We start from the raw sequence: 15,490 nt of genomic DNA, 5'->3' as shown, positions 1-15,490 counted from the left end.
TCCAGTTTGTTCTATTGGTATGAAATCTGTGAAGGTGTCATTGAAAACATGACCTTGTCACAAAAGTTTTTACCAGAGGAGGTACTGAGTATTATGACTTAGTTGATGCACAAGTTCTTTCAAGGAAATTAGGCTGACTTTTTATGGATCTGGCAACCTAGAAATCAGTGCATTCAATTGCAATTTATCTGGAGTCATTGGCAGTTTCTTTACAAGGCACAATGCACTTGGAGCTAATTTGGGTACCAAAGGGAGTACACCTGTGTTAGTAGAGCTGCTTGATCCATGTGAAGAGCCAGCTATACTGCTGCTGGCACAGGAGCTACTGCATTCTGGGTTAACTTGGGGGTGTCTGCATCATAGTGTGTTGACCTTTGCAGACATACCCAGAGTTAAGGGTGGGACTCTATGACGGCACTTCAACTCTTTGTTCTTAAACTGATAATGGCTTACTGTGCCCTGTAGGTCTTGGCAAATGTGGCATACATCATCATAGAATCAACAGAAGAGGGAACCACTGAATATGGGCTGTGGAAAGAGATCCTCTTCCTGGTAGACTTACTATGCTGTGGGGCCATCCTATTTCCAGTAGTATGGTGAGTTAATGCATTTGATGAACTTGGCTTTCAGGGTCCTGATGTCTTTGGGCATTGTTGCTGAACTCATGGGTTTGGACTTGAGGGGGTGGGTCTCAAGGTGATAAAAGTGCAGTGTAAAGCAAAGAAAGTCTCACTCCTCACTGCAGTAGAATATTCTTTGTCCAACCTCTTAAAATGCATACATTATGTAGGATCACGTTCTCTTTTCTAGTTTGAAAGTTGTTTTTATTTTGAATAAGGGCTTGTCACCTGAAAAAGATGAGAAGTTTTGGTTTGCGAAACTAATAACATGATATTGAGCTTTGGTTGATGAACACAGCTTGGTAGGTGGGTGTGAATTGGTAGGTGACTTGTTTGGCAGCTTGGAGGTGCCTGTGAATTGAGAAGGCATATTGAGTCCACCACGATCCGCTGGCTGGGAAATTGGCTTCGTGGTCGGACCCAGAGGGTTGTGATTGATGGCAGTCACTCATCGTGGTGCCCTGTGACCAGTGGGGTCCCTCAAGGCTCTGTCCTGGGACCCATACTGTTCAACATCTTCATTAACGGTGTGGACATTGGAGTCAGGAGTGGACTGGCCAAGTTCGCCGATGACACCAAACTTTGGGGCAAAGCATCCACGCCAGAAGATAGGCGGGTGATCCAGGCTGACCTGGACAAGCTCAGCAAATGGGCAGATGAGAACCTGATGGTGTTTAACACCGAAAAATGCAAGGTTCTCCACCTTGGGAGGAAAAACCTGCAGCACCCTTATAGGCTCGGCAGTGCTACGTTGGTTAGCACTACAGAAGAAAAAGACTTGGGGGTCATCATTGACCACAAGATGAACATGAGCCTCCAATGCGATGCTGTAGCTAGTAAAGCGACCAAAATGCTGGCGTGCATCCATAGATGCTTCTCGAGCAAATCCCGGGACGTCATTCTTCCCTTGTACTTGGCCTTAGTGAGGCCGCAGCTGGAGTACTGCGTCCAGTTTTGGGCTCCACAATTCAAAAAGGATGTGGAGAAGCTTGAGAGAGTCCAGAGGAGAGCCACGCGCATGATCAGAGGTCAAGAAAACAGATCTTACGATGACAGGCTGAGAGCCATGGGACTCTTTAGCCTGGAAAAGCGCAGGCTCAGGGGTGATCTGATGGCCACCTACAAGTTTATCAGGGGTGACCACCAGGATCTGGGGGAACATTTGTTCACCAGAGCGCCCCGTGGGATGACGAGGTCGAACGGTCACAAACTCCTGCAAGACCGTTTCAGGCTGGACATAAGGAAGAATTTCTTTACTGTCCGAGCCCCCAAGGTCTGGAACAGTCTGCCAGCGGAGGTGGTTCAAGCGCCTACATTGAACACCTTCAAGAGTAAATTGGATGCTTATCTTGCTGGGATCCTATGACCCCAGCTGACTTCCTGCCCTTTGGGCAGGGGGCTGGACTCGATGATCTCCCGAGGTCCCTTCCAGCCCTAATGTCTATAAAATCTATGAGTCCTGTCCCTAGGAAGACCAGGGTCCACAAATTAGCACCAGTTTGTTTTCTTGGCTTTCCACACAGGAAAGCAAAGGCTGAAAGGTTATGGAAACTGAACTTCTCCAAGGTCACTAGGTGTGAGGGCACTAAGAGGTTCGGGTCCAAAGCAGAGTAGAAAACACCTCTGAAGCTGCAGAGGTCTAGAAATGAATCAGAATATGGGTAATAGATTGGGCAGTGAAACATCCCAGGATTCGTCCCTGTAGTGTGAGTATATGAGCAAGCTCCTCTTGTAACCTCTGCCTTGCTGCCCTTTACTTCTGCTGGAAATTATCTCCTAGAGTAACAGGGGGTGCCAAGCTGATATGAAACTAAAATGAAGGACCCTAAAAAGTATGAAGGAAGAGGTTGCTTGCCTAGCTGCTATCCATGTTTTGTTTTGTTTTTTATGTGGACCTTTCTTTATGCATCTGAACTTTTTTTCAAAAGTGGTGGTCATTAAAGATAAAGAAGCATGTTTTAGTTCTAGTGATCTGGGATGGAAAATCAAGCAGCTAGATGACAACCAAATGGTTTTGGCTTTCATCCACATTTCCTATGTATTTACTTTGCTGCTTGAAGGGAGGAATCCTGTTAGGAACATTTCCTTGCCCTTGTTCCACTCTTTTTGCCAAGGAAAATTGGCTAAATAGAACTAGGCTAAAACGTAAATAACTCTGGTAAATGCTATCTTTGGTCCTTAAAACAGTCATTTAGCAGCAATGTTTAGCTACTGAATTCCATTTTAGCCTTAATTAAATCAACAGCTGGATTTAAATGAGCAGATATAAATGGGCTGCTGGGTCCTTTGAATAATACAGTTGCAAGAATTGTCACATTTTGATCCTTGCTCTTCTACTGTCACACAGAGGATGCAAACATATTGGAGGGATAACCTCTAGTTCTCTAATTCACAGCACTCTCCATGTTTCTGACCTTACTTTGGAAAGCTGCTGCTCAAGATGAGTATATTGCTCAGCAAATGGAATTGAGGAAATGGCAATAGAGTTCCACCTTGGTTTGCTTTGGTCAAACTGGGTTGTCTTTTATGCAGTTTAGTAGTTGGACAGAGGACTGTCTAAACTCATACTGTCATTTTTCCATAACATCTGTAGGATCGTTCAGCATATCATTGTGTGACATCTACCCCCTCCTCAAAAAAATCCTGACGGTACTTTCAGGTTTATATATGTATTTTTTTTATATGGACAGTGTAAATGAAGCTACTTCAATACCAAAGCATTAAGTTGTGTGGTGTTTTTCTTATGGTAAAGGCACATTTACTGGGGCATAGTGTAAAAATTGTTCTCTCAGATTCAGAGGTTGGAAGGGACCTCATGAGATCATCAGGTCCAGTCCTCTCCCCTGCTCTGGGCAGGAAAGACTGCTGGGGTCAAATACGTCCAGCAAGGTGTGCATCCAGTCTCCTTTTGAAGATCTCCAGGGTAGGTGAAATGCACTCTCAGGGCTAGAAATGTACTTCTGCAACTCCCTGGGTACAAAACCCTTTTTCTAGAAAGCTCTTGTATCTAAGGAGTTCCTCTCCTTTTGAACAAATGGCAATATTGTCAAGATGTTAGTATACGTAGACATTAAGGTTTGGGGTTGAAATTCTGAGCTGTACTTTGTGGACAGTCTCATTGGAAATGATGGGATGACTCGTCTCAGCAAGGCGAATAGGAGTTGGTCATTGAGATTCTGTTCCTTCAGGGTGCCTTTTGAACTTGTGACATTTACTCTTTAGAGCCATGAGCTATGATAACCAATTTCAGTGAAAAGAGCTTAAAAAAGCAATAAGATGCCAGCCAGTTGGCAGCACTGTGAGTAGCAGCAGAGTTTTCTCATACCAGTGGAAAGTACTAAAATGGATGATATATATCCAAGCTGCTTATCTTCTTGGGTAGCTTTCCAGTGGGTAAAGCGGGTCCTACTCGTCTGTTTTTCTCAGCAGTAGAGGGCATTCCAGTGCTCTAATTTTAATATATCTGGCTTGAGGAGATGGAGGTGGTAAAGAGTGCTAAGTATGCTCTAGGTACTTGACCAAGAAGATACTTCCCCTGCCACTAACCACTCATGGAATCGCACTGTCAGAGTTGACCAGTGCTGAGTTAAATTTAGCACTCCACTATTATAGTTAAACTTGTGCTTTATTTTTCAGGTCAATAAGACACTTACAGGAGGCCTCAGCAACAGATGGGAAAGGTAAGTAATCTGCATCTCTTTTTGCTGCTTCACACTAAATGTCAAAAACTGCTGCTGCCTGAGTTTCACCTTTCATTGAGCTTTAGGTTTCAAGCATCTTAGAAATGTCTGTCCTTGAGTGAGTGAGAAAATGCTGATTTAAAAACAAAACACAATAACCAGTGCTGCTTGGGTAGCACTGGGATGCTTGTGCCAACAAGGTGTTTGTCACATGACTAATTTCTGTTAGACAAACTCTCAGAAGCAGTACCTAGGTAAAGTGGCATTTCTCCTCATTACTTTGGCTGCTGGAGTACCTTGTACATAAAACTTCTGCTGAAGAACCCTCCTGTAGCCCCCTCTGCAGTATCTGAATTTCCTGGAAGGCAAATGGAGGTAGAGAGGGCAGATGGCTTGTCTGAAATGTCAGTGACTTCATAGCAAAGTTTGAAACAGATTTCAGGAGTTGTTATCCTTCCTTGTGTTCCTGTCCGGAAGGAGGGAACTGAAGGAACCTGTTTAGAAATTAGTGTAAATTATACAACAGTGACTACTAAACAAGCTCCAGCTGTTCCAAAGTTTCCTAACTTGCGTATTTCTGTACTTCAGCTTTATGGGGAGCTGGTCAAAGAGGGGAAGTATATTTGACTTTACTGTCAGCTGCAGAAGTGAGGGGAAAGGGAGGTTGGAGCATAAAACCTTTGCAGTGTTTGGCTTTCCTGACTTGTCCTCCTGCTTCTCTAGGATCAGTACTCAGCTCACATGGTTGCAGATCTCCGTCTCTTGAATAAAACTGGATCCCTTTGGCAATACCTAATACTCTCCAATACTCCTGTTACTGAAGCCTAAACCTTCTTTTTCAGGAGGCAACACTGTTAATACATGCTATTGTCTACTCCTCCTTGTTCCAACCTGTTTGCATGCTTCCATTTAACTACTTTTTATTCTCTTCCTCTGTTCTGTCTTTGCAGTTGCCTCTTAGCTTCTTCCAGTGTGATATGCTACAGTTCATGTTAGCCATAGGTAGGGTGACCATACATCCTGGTTCGGCCAGGACAGTCCCAGCTCTTGAAAGCTGGGCCCAGCTCGTTGGTGAAAATTAAAATGAGAGTCCTGGAATCACAGGAGCATGGGGTGCAGTCCAGCACGAGGAGGCAGAGTGGCTTGGTAGCGGCTCTGCCTCCTTGCCAGACTGTGCCCGTGGCCCTGCCTGCTGTCTACTACTACACCTGCAGCAGTGCTGCTGATTTGGGGTGGGACAGTGTCCTAGATTTCCTTAGAGTTACTTTAGGTATAGGGTACCTCTGTGATCTAGTGGGCAAATCCTAAAATTAGAAGCTTGGATACTGATTTTAGGTCTGTCACCTTCTTACTGAAAGACCTTGGGTGAGTTGCTTTAATATCGGTTTCCCAGCTGTAAAATACAGATGATGGTTTGGAAAAAAAAAAAAAAAGTAGCTTCAGAGATGGAGAATGTTGTAGAAGTATTAAGTATTAGATTTGCTACCAGAAATGCAAGCAAGAGCTGCTAGCATTAAACGTTGACTGCAGACTTTGCTATAAGCAATTCTTTGATAAAACAACATGCCATGTTGACCTGGACTATGAATCTCCCTTAAACTTATATCTCTTTCTGGTCTGCTTTGTTATCTGTCTCTGGATCAAGATATACTTAGATTCTAAGCTCTCTGGAGCGAGGTGTGGGAGTGTGTGTGTACACATGCATGGTGCCAAGCCCTGTGATGTTTCTAGGTGCTGGCGCATATGCCTGGTTGTCTGGTGTGTCCTGAGTAGAACGCTGTTTTGAAATGAATTCTGACAATATGGAGGTGTCTTAATTCTGTGTCTAGGCCTACCTGCCCTGAGAGTGATGATCAGAGCCTGAGATCCAGTGTAATGGTAGCAGATCATAGTGCTGTGCAGTTGGCCAGTCTTTCACAAGATGGTGCTGTAGAGTTTGCTTAATGTTCAAATGAACTGACTGAAAGAGATAAATGAAGTGGCTGTCATCAGAGGTACCCAACATAGAAGAGTTGCCCACAAAGCATGGGACATGAAAATCAGGATTCAAGTAATCAGTTCTTTTGGGATACATTTCAGTTTCAGGTTGTAGGTTGGAAAGGTACAACAGGTCTGGCTCTTAACGTGTCTGACTGACACAACCTCTCAGCCTTTTCTCTAGTTTCTTTATTTTTGGTTGTGAGACTCCTGTTCGGTATGGCTAAACACTGTTCAGTTTGCCATGGATATTTGTTGAGCACCAACAACTGCTGTTACTGCACCCAAGAGCAACTCATTTTGCAGACTGAGGGGCTGTGACTTGATGCAATGCAGAGGTATGGCTGTTTTTATCCTTTCTTGCTGCATTGTCTAAACAGATAGGCTGCATCTACATGAGTGTGGACATTTGTTTCCCCAAGGACAAGAAGCAGTGGCACACCTTGTCACCTTGTGCCACTGTTGCTTCTCCTTGGGAAACACTTGTGCCACGTGCCCTTTGGCATGTAGCAGGTTACCCTGGGTGGGGAGGGAAGGCTGGGACCAGCAAGTGTGCTGGCCCCAGGAGTTGTACCTGGGGTTCTGGGGGCCTTGGGGAGCTGCAGCCATGGCAGTCCTGCTGCTTGGAGCCTGGCTGGCAGCTAGATCTCGAATCATATGGCATCAACCCCCCCACCCCTTGCACTGCTAGCTTGTAGCGGGGGGAACACCTGAATGTGTGGTGCATGTCACTGTAGAAGGGTCTGTGGGACTGCAGGGCCACATGCCCATGCTCATCTGGGTGTGCTTATAGAGTGCATCTTTTCTCATATGTCAGTTGCTTGCCATCTTTTTATAATGAAAAAAAGCATTGTGCCAGAAAGATTATTGCTTAATTCTTAGTTAAGATACTAGTGGGGGCACCTGAGATGATGGGTCTTCACGTGACAGATATAAATGCAGTCATTAAAGGTAAAGTAATTATGCTACTGGTGATAGGGTCTCAGGAACGTAAGTGGGAATCCTCCTGGTGAGAGGATTAACAGGAGCCTGGTGCCAGCAGTAGAATTTTGTGACGGGTCCCACCCTAGCTGACTAGTTCAGAGGATGAAAGATAATTTTGTTTGCATTATCAGCCAGACTTAATTTGCATTTTTTTTTTTTTTTTTTTTTTTTACTATAAAAGGATATGCTTAGTTGAAATAATTATGGTCCTTTTCAATTCTGAGTCTCTTGGGTAGCTCATACGATTGCTCTGGAGGCCCTATCTAGTTTTGTAGGAAAAATGTGACTGGCTCTATCTGTAAATGGACTAGCATTCCTTTCCTAGATGAAGGTGAGAGAGTCTCTCCTTATTAACTGGTGAGAGCTACTAGATTTTCTATCATGCACTGTAAGCACAGTGCTGCATGTCCTAATCTGAGTCTTGCAGACAGTGCAGTCCTGGCTGAACTGCTTGTCACCTTGCTGGTCTTACTGGCATTACCTTTGAGACTTCCCCGTTTCTCTCTCAAACTTCATTGATTTCTAGTTTGTTTTTTTTAAATTTTGGCTTCCTCACCTCCCTGTGACTGAACCCCATTATCACAGCAACTAGCTTTTCCATTTCCCCGCTTTGCACCTTGCCAAACTGTGCTCCTAAGGAGGTACTAGCTACCCCAAGGTCTCGATTCTAGAGGAGTTAGTTTGGTGATTGGCTCTGGTAACACTGATCAGCATAAATTGGTGGGCGATCAGCTCCGTTGTCCCAAATTACAAAGCCACTTCTACATATTCAGCTCGGTACCAATTCACTGGTTTATTTAATGTGACCTTATCATTAAACTCATCTAGACTTGCTTGTGCTTGCTTGGTTAACACTACCATCTGGTTTCACGTCTTCTGTGTCCCTAGCCTTTATTTCATCTCCAGCATGCCAGCAGCTGGAGATGGTCCACCCCACTTTCTCTTATTCAGTTACCCTACTTCCTGTCTCGATCTTTGCAACCATGACTTGTTGACACAGGTCTCTGCTTCACCTCTACCTCCTAGCTGCTAAATACTCTCTTACCGTATAACCTTCCCACTGGTGAAGAAGACTTGGCTGCTTTAAGGAACCACGTACAATTGTGATTCCTGTGCTGTTTGGAACAGTTGGATCAGGTCCCCAGGGGACTCTTCAGCACATTATCCTAGCAGTCTTTCCCACCCACACGTCCACTTAGTGTGATGCATGTCTTGAACTATTTTAGCCGCATCTCAAACTGGGTATTAGCTAGTAGCCCCCCTGAGTCTAGTTCAGTCGTGACTGTAGTCTGACTAGAATAGAAACTCTAAGTAAAAGGCTGCCTGACCAGTAATTGTATTTGCCAGTCACAGCTATGCTTGTTGCAGGCTCACTGGACCATCTATTTGGTCAGTAAAAGGGCCACTAAATGCACAGGTAGTTCAAGGCCAGTTAGCTGAGGTTAATTGTAATGCATGTCTGGAAGAAGGAATAGTAGTTGACATGTGACTTTTTCCTATTGTTCTAGGAAAAATTCTTAGCTGTGTGGGCAGGAGGGACTGCCAGCTGGGAGTGGTTCAGACACGGTACCTGTACAATTGGAGTTGCTACTCTGCCCTGTCTGATCTTACTCCTGTAAGGCAACCTTTAATTCTCTTAAAACAAAATGATTGGCTGTTGTCCTGTGTAGCAATGGGTATAATCATCCCTCTAGGCTGTTTTTTTTTCCTTCTCTTTCCAGTGTTTGGCAGTGCATTTTAGAGCCTGTAACTTGCTTTGTGTGTTCCTTGCCAGCTTTTAAAAGCTTGGCTGTGCTTCTGATCCTTCCCCAAATCTTTGCTTTCCAGACAGGATTCACTGGGCTGTCTGATTCACTAGTTACTGAAGATCAAATTTGCCTTGTTCACAAATCTAAATGCTTAGCAGTTTCCTCTGTTGGGTATGAAGGGAAGCAACCCTGCAGTGAAATGGCTTGTATGCTTTGTGTGTCATGCATCTACACTCACATTTTAGTCTCAGGGTGTTGCAAGAACTATGTATGGAGGAGCGAAGGGAATACTGTTTAGTAATATTTCTGCTTTTGAGACGCTTTCCTAAATTCATGGTTGCAATACATCTCCCCTTAAACTCGGTAACTTTACTCTTCAGTATACTGAAAGCCCTCGGTATTGTTGGACAGGGTGAAGAAGAAGAATACTGCTGCAGTTTTTGTTGTGCCCCTCTCCTGTGTATGTGAAGAGAGATATGAAAGTTGGTGCAGTCTGGTCACGAACTGCTAGCTATTTTCTTGAAGCACTGCAGCATGCCAAAGTTGGCAGCAATATTAGAGGAAATACTTTGCAGCTAGTAGCTCCCAGGCAACCTTCCCTGTATGCTCTGCAGTGGGCAGATGATGATGAGTTCCTTCATGCCTGCCCCCTAGTTTAGAAAAACTTGATCGCTCTTTACTTTTAGCCCCTCTACTCCTGCTGCTGCATCAAAGAAACACTGAATGAAGGGCAAAATTGTGCTGGATCCAGAGAACCGTCTGCTCCTAACGACGGCAGCTGCTCACGTTGGAGGCAGGGGTACCTGGCAGGATCTGGCCAGAGCACAGCTCTGAAGTTCTCAGCAAAAAAACCCAGACTGATAGGTCTGTGCTATTATCAAAAACCTTGAGTGGGGCGGGGGGGACGCACAATTTTTTGAGCATAACTGATGGGATTGTGAGTTAGGGGAGTAGATCTGTCAAGTGTTTCCCTTGGAGATCTGATAATGTACCTGCAGGTGTCACAGATCTGAGTTATAGGTTGTATGACTGCTCTGATAGTTTCACGGCCTCACGTTTAGAGGTGCTAAAATTGGCCATTTTTTCCTTGATTTTTTTTTTTTTTTACTTGCAAGTGTGCGTGCGACTTGAAGCTTGTGTACCAAACTCTCCTCTTTTTCCTACTAGAGTTTAGACTGCCGATCTCTGCGCCCTGCTTGATATGTACGCTTGGTACCAGAGCATACCATACTGGCTGCCATACTAACCCAACCCGGCTTCCAAACTCCACTTCTGGCCTTGGAATGTTTTACCAGCACTGAACCTGCAGCCACTTGGGGCAGTTGTGTTCTTCAGTTATTCTTACAATGGGCAGCGGGAAATAGGCACATACTTTGCTTGACTCTTCGAGGATAGGAAGAAAGGGAATAAGGAATCTATTTGGAAAGCTTCTAGTGTATTTTCTGCTCTTGGCGTGATGCACTTCTAGTAGGTTAGGACTGTCATAGCATGCAGTGCATTCTAGCTTTTTCTTAGTGCTGTTTGTTCCACTGCATGCCACACAGTTGTTTGGACTGGGTCTGCTTGTGTCCTGAGCCACAGTCCTTATTGCTATTGCATAAATGTTCTGTAGCGGTCAGACTTGCTCGTCAACAAAGTTTTGTCTGCTGGCGTGCTGGGCTGTGATGGACAGTCTGACCTTTTTTTCCACCTTTGTAGCCTGTTGTAGCATCCGAGATCAGCGTAGTAGACACTTGGAGCGAGACATTCTTCTTTCCAGACCTTTGTGGTGTTATATTTTTGATCAATGCACATCTGAATATTGCAGGTACAAGCTGTTTCAAATGGAGATGGAGAGGGGAACTGGCAGAGCCAAAATGTAAGTGTTATTACAAACCAGTGAGACACCTTCCTGGAAGGGCATTAATTCATTAAATCCCTCCAAGGAGGGGGTGAAACATGACTTTAACTTTTCCTAATTAATTATTGCACTTTATAGAACCTGAGGGGCCCTCCTTTAGTTCTCTGTACTGCTCTCCAGTTAAGCACATTATCCCTTAAAGAACCACTACATACTTGCCATGTTTTAGGGGTGTTGTTTGTAGCTGTGTTGGTCTAAGGACGTGGGTAGACAAAGTTCTTTGGGTAAATGTGATATCTTTTATTAGACCAACTAAAATTTAATTGGTCAAATAAAAGATATCACTTTTACCTGAAGAAACTATAACAATAATTTAGGGATCAGTTATAGCAAGCCTACTTATGAGCAGCTCTTATTAATGGCCTGTGTCACTATTGCAAGACCAGACCCATGAGTGTTTAAAGCTGTCTTACTTAAACCAGAGAAAGAGTGTAACATCATCTTCTCACATACTTGCCAAGCCTTCATTAAGTTGTTGTGTGCATCTTGTCCTTCTCCAGCACTCCTGTCTTATCAGAGCTCTAGATAGTAAGCCTATCTGACTTCTAGGTTATAAATGCCAGCTGCTGTCCTGGCATAAATTCCCTCTACAAAAAGCTGTCAGTGGCTTTGTATGTCCCATTCTAGTTACAGTATCTGGGCCTTGTGGGTAGATGGGTTTTAAACTTATTTAGCAATCAGTCACGGCAAGACTTTGACTGGGTTGCTACAGAGTTGAGCATATTGAGTTTGCAAAAAAAAAATTGCATGAGCTACTGATCACCAGTACTCGTGGAACTGCCATATTATCATTTTTAATCTCTTCAGTGCAGGACCGTACTTTTCATTCAGGGGACAGAGAAACTGGCTGATCCTCACTGCAGTACATAAACACTGGCTCTTGTCCCTGGTGGAGTCAGGTGGTGTCTGAACACAGCTGAAGAAAGCAGCACGTTCTGATTATTTGAGCAAGCTAGCTTCCTGTAACATTTTCTTCATTTCCTTTCATAATTGTTGTAGTTTCTGTCTTCCCCACCTCTCTCCAAACCACAGGTGAGCACTGGGTATTGTGAAGCTGCATATTGATTATCCCTAGACAGGGATTTTTCAGAGCGGAGTTCAGTTCCTGTCAACTTGGGGAATATGCATGATGAGTTTTAATTGGCAATCAGATCTTTTGCTGTCACTGCCCTTTTTCCCCCTGTATGAATCATGTAGAATAACTCCTGCAAATGATGAGTCAAGGACTACTGAGCATTGATAGACTGGAAGTTTGAATCACAGCAGCGCTGCAATGCACGCCCCCTCACCCACCACAGAAATTAAGTCTGAGCATTCTAGTATTTGTGTTCAGTCTTTGGTGAGGGATTTAGTGAGAGAAGGGACCGCGGGGTGGGGAACTGACACAGGAGCGTATTAGGTCGCAAGCTCTCGGTCGTCACTCAAGCATAATGTTAGATGGTATTATGCTGCGTGGCATATCTTGCTCTGATCACTGAATAACTCCAGAGTGGGACATTGGGGGAACATTGTCAGTTCCCATGCTGCACTCATGCTTATGAGTAGGCTTGGCAGATTGAATTTTAATAATTTTGACTGATAGTATCAATGTTTATTTTTAAGCATTTATTTAGATTTTTATTTAGTTAAAATGTTCAGGATTGCTTGAAATCAGGGGTGTAGAGGGCAGACAATTTATTAATGACAGCATACTATTATTAGTAGTACAGTTTAACCGCCTGCTGTGACAAATGTAACCATCACCAGCTGAGTGGCAGAGGTGACATCAGTCCCGGCTCTGCTGGTCTGTAGCTCCCTCGTCTGCTTTGCCACGTCGTCTTCCTGTGTTCCCAGTCCCCTGGGGTTTCTGGGAGTTGCAGTCCAAACTCCAGTCAGCATCCTCCTGTTGTTGCACACTCCATCAGCCATCATTTTTCTTGCGTTCCCTTTCTATAAATTTTGACGCTTACTGGTAGAAATAATTTTTCATTGGCCTGTGTGTGAGGTGAAATCAGCGTTTATCGACATTCACCGATTAAAAATCGAATTCTGCCAAGCCTACTTATGAGGAGCTCTTATTAATAGCTTGTGTCTCTATTGCAAGGCTAGAGCCATGAATATATAAAGCTACCTTACTTAAACCAGAGAAAGAGTGTAATTTTGACATGTGGCAAGAAGGAGGAGCAGCAAAACTAGTTTCATTGGGCATTTGTACACATGCACGTGCTGCAGCACCAAATGCTTTTAAAAGCACCTGGTGCTGTGGCGCATGTATTTGTATAAATGGCAAAATGCATATCAGTGCTAAGAAAATGGTAGTGGTGCACTTTTTGAACTAAAACACATTGAAGGTGTGTTAGTTCAAAAGTACACCACCGCTATTTTCTGCACATTGATGTACATTTCACCATTTATACAAATGCATGTGATGCAGCGCCAGGCACGTCAGCTCGCATGCTCTGCAGACTCTATTAATAGAGTCTGCTCCAATGTGCCGGATTTCCATAAATACTATTAGTACTAATTGTTTTCCTGAAGCTAAGCATGGTATGTTTGGTGAAGAGCTTAATCTGATCTGACTGGGATACAACCTTTTGGTTTTGGCCACTCGGAGGCAGTAACAAGCCATAAAGGTCAGACTAGCACATTGCAGCCGATCCGAATGCTTTGCGGTTCTGCTGTTCTGTACCTTCCTGGCATATTGGATACTTGGTTAGAGATAAGTTGGGTTGGATAGGGACTAGATTCCCTGAGCCAGGTAGTCCCTTCCAGTCCTAGTTTAATTGAAGGGGAAGATGTAAAATGCTCCAGTTACTCCTAAATCAAGGTAGTATATACTTAGCTTATACAACTTTACCTACAAACCAACTGCTTACCCACCTCCTCAGTCATGCCCTGGAGACTTTCAAGTTAAATTAGCCCTAGGTTGGTGAATCTTAACCAGTCTGTTCTTAGAGGTTTCTATGCATGTTACAGGAGGCTTTCTGCACTCCAAGTGCTCCAAGTAAAGTGGAATCTGCTTTTGGCTGTCGTTTTACCAGTTCCAGACTTTGACCCCAGCCTGTTTTAAATGCAGCTGGCAGTATCTTTGCTGTACTATATATAAAGGGAGATTTGGTCTAGTTAGTCGCAGCTGCAACAACATGGCACCTCTTTCTGATGCCCGATTTCCTCCTGCTTGCACTTGTGAGTCCATGGAAGACTTTATACGTACACAATACTAGATGCATCTGCACCTGCCTTTTGTACCAAGCCAGGCTGCGCGGGTGGCTTTGTGTACCATGTTGCATGTGTTCCTTTAAGAGCAAGGAAGTTTGGCGGGTGTGTGTGTGTGTTTGTCTGCACACACACAACAGGAGAGATGGCTTTGGGTGTGTTCAATGGGGCTTTCCTACATGTTGAGACCTATTCATACCACTGACATGGCAGTAGCACACCCTGCTTACCAGGCTGTTTCATTGTCTTTCAGATGAACCAAGGAATGATGACAGGAATGTTCATAGCCCAAGATTCAAAAGCCTGGCTTTCTAGAGCTGTTGTCAGAGACGACTTGATGCACAACATTTTTGTCTGTTCCAGACAACTGTTGTGTTGTACATTGACAGCAGTAGGCGAGCTGAATGCACCGATATAGTGATTGTGCTGTAGTGGGCTGCATGCTTTATAAGAGCAGTTCTTCCTTCTCTGTCACTTCATGGCCATCTCGTTGTCCCTGATAGCCCTGTTGGTGAATGGGAGCTGAGTATCAGATGTGCCACAAAAGAGCTGTCCAGGAAGCTGGAGAGTGTTGGCTCTACAGGGCTCACCTGTTAATCTGGGTTGCATTCTCTGATATTATTAAGGTTCATTTGCTGCAGAGCTTGCAAATGCAGTTTCAACAAAAGGGCTTAGCAGTGCTGCTCCTTATTAAATTTTGCATCCAGTTAAAAGGTTAGACGTGGCAGAAAGCAGTTCTTGCTACGTAAACCCTCTTAGGATGCTGCTTGAGCCAACTGGTGTAGCTTTTTTTGACAGGCAGCAAACATTTTTGTGTAAACTGGACAAGTTTGCTCTGTTCCCTGCAGCCTCCACAGGCATTCTGACTAGAAACCTATGTTCAGTGGCTCTGGAAGTAGATTGTATCTATGTAGACTGTCACAGTGGGGACCCTTTGCCCTTCACGATGTCGCTAAAGCACCGGGAGGCCACATGCATAATTCCAGCACCACCTGGAAGAGCCTGAATCTTAAACCGAGTTTGACAGCTGCTCCATCTGTTGCTGACCTCCATTCTCATCCACATCAGTATATGCTGCATTCAGCAAGAGCTTGCGTAATCTTTTCAATAAACAGGCCGTTTAGCCCCAGGGCCTTCGCTTGCGCAGCTTGGTACTGGAATGCGGGGATTTGTCATGAGAACTATTGCTCTAATATGACTTCAAATATCAGCCTTAAATTATGGCTGAGGCATGACTGATTGGTGCAGGAAAAAGCTTTATTGCTGTAATTTTTTTTTTCTTGTGCCTGACAAGGTAAGCTCTGCTGTATTTCTAAGAAACCCTGAGTAACTTTTGTACTGTTTTTGCCAGTTTTATTCCTCACATCCTGAACTGATCCACCTCTC

The 15,490-nt window shown here is 44.2% G+C and overlaps 1 protein-coding gene across 2 annotated transcripts in view; it reads left to right on the top strand.

The window, feature by feature from the left end:
* Window positions 1-15,490, top strand: part of GPR107 (G protein-coupled receptor 107) — a 62,848-nt gene that overhangs the window by 22,212 nt on the left and 25,146 nt on the right. Inside the window, exons 13-15 of one of the 2 annotated variants that reach the window (XM_090021561.1) lie at window positions 466-596; window positions 4,257-4,300; window positions 10,817-10,867. In XM_090021561.1, the coding sequence (XP_089877687.1) occupies window positions 466-596; window positions 4,257-4,300; window positions 10,817-10,867 (226 nt within the window). The remainder of the gene's footprint in view (window positions 1-465; window positions 597-4,256; window positions 4,301-10,816; window positions 10,868-15,490) is intronic. The other variant, XM_090021562.1, reaches the window with a different exon arrangement.

This window comes from Crocodylus siamensis, chromosome 11 (genome assembly GCF_052110815.1).
Source record: "Crocodylus siamensis isolate JL-2025a chromosome 11, ASM5211081v1, whole genome shotgun sequence".
NCBI classification, from domain to species: Eukaryota; Metazoa; Chordata; order Crocodylia; family Crocodylidae; genus Crocodylus; species Crocodylus siamensis.
The sequence above is the reverse complement of the archived record's forward strand: the minus strand, read 5'-3'. Positions and strand labels throughout refer to the sequence as shown.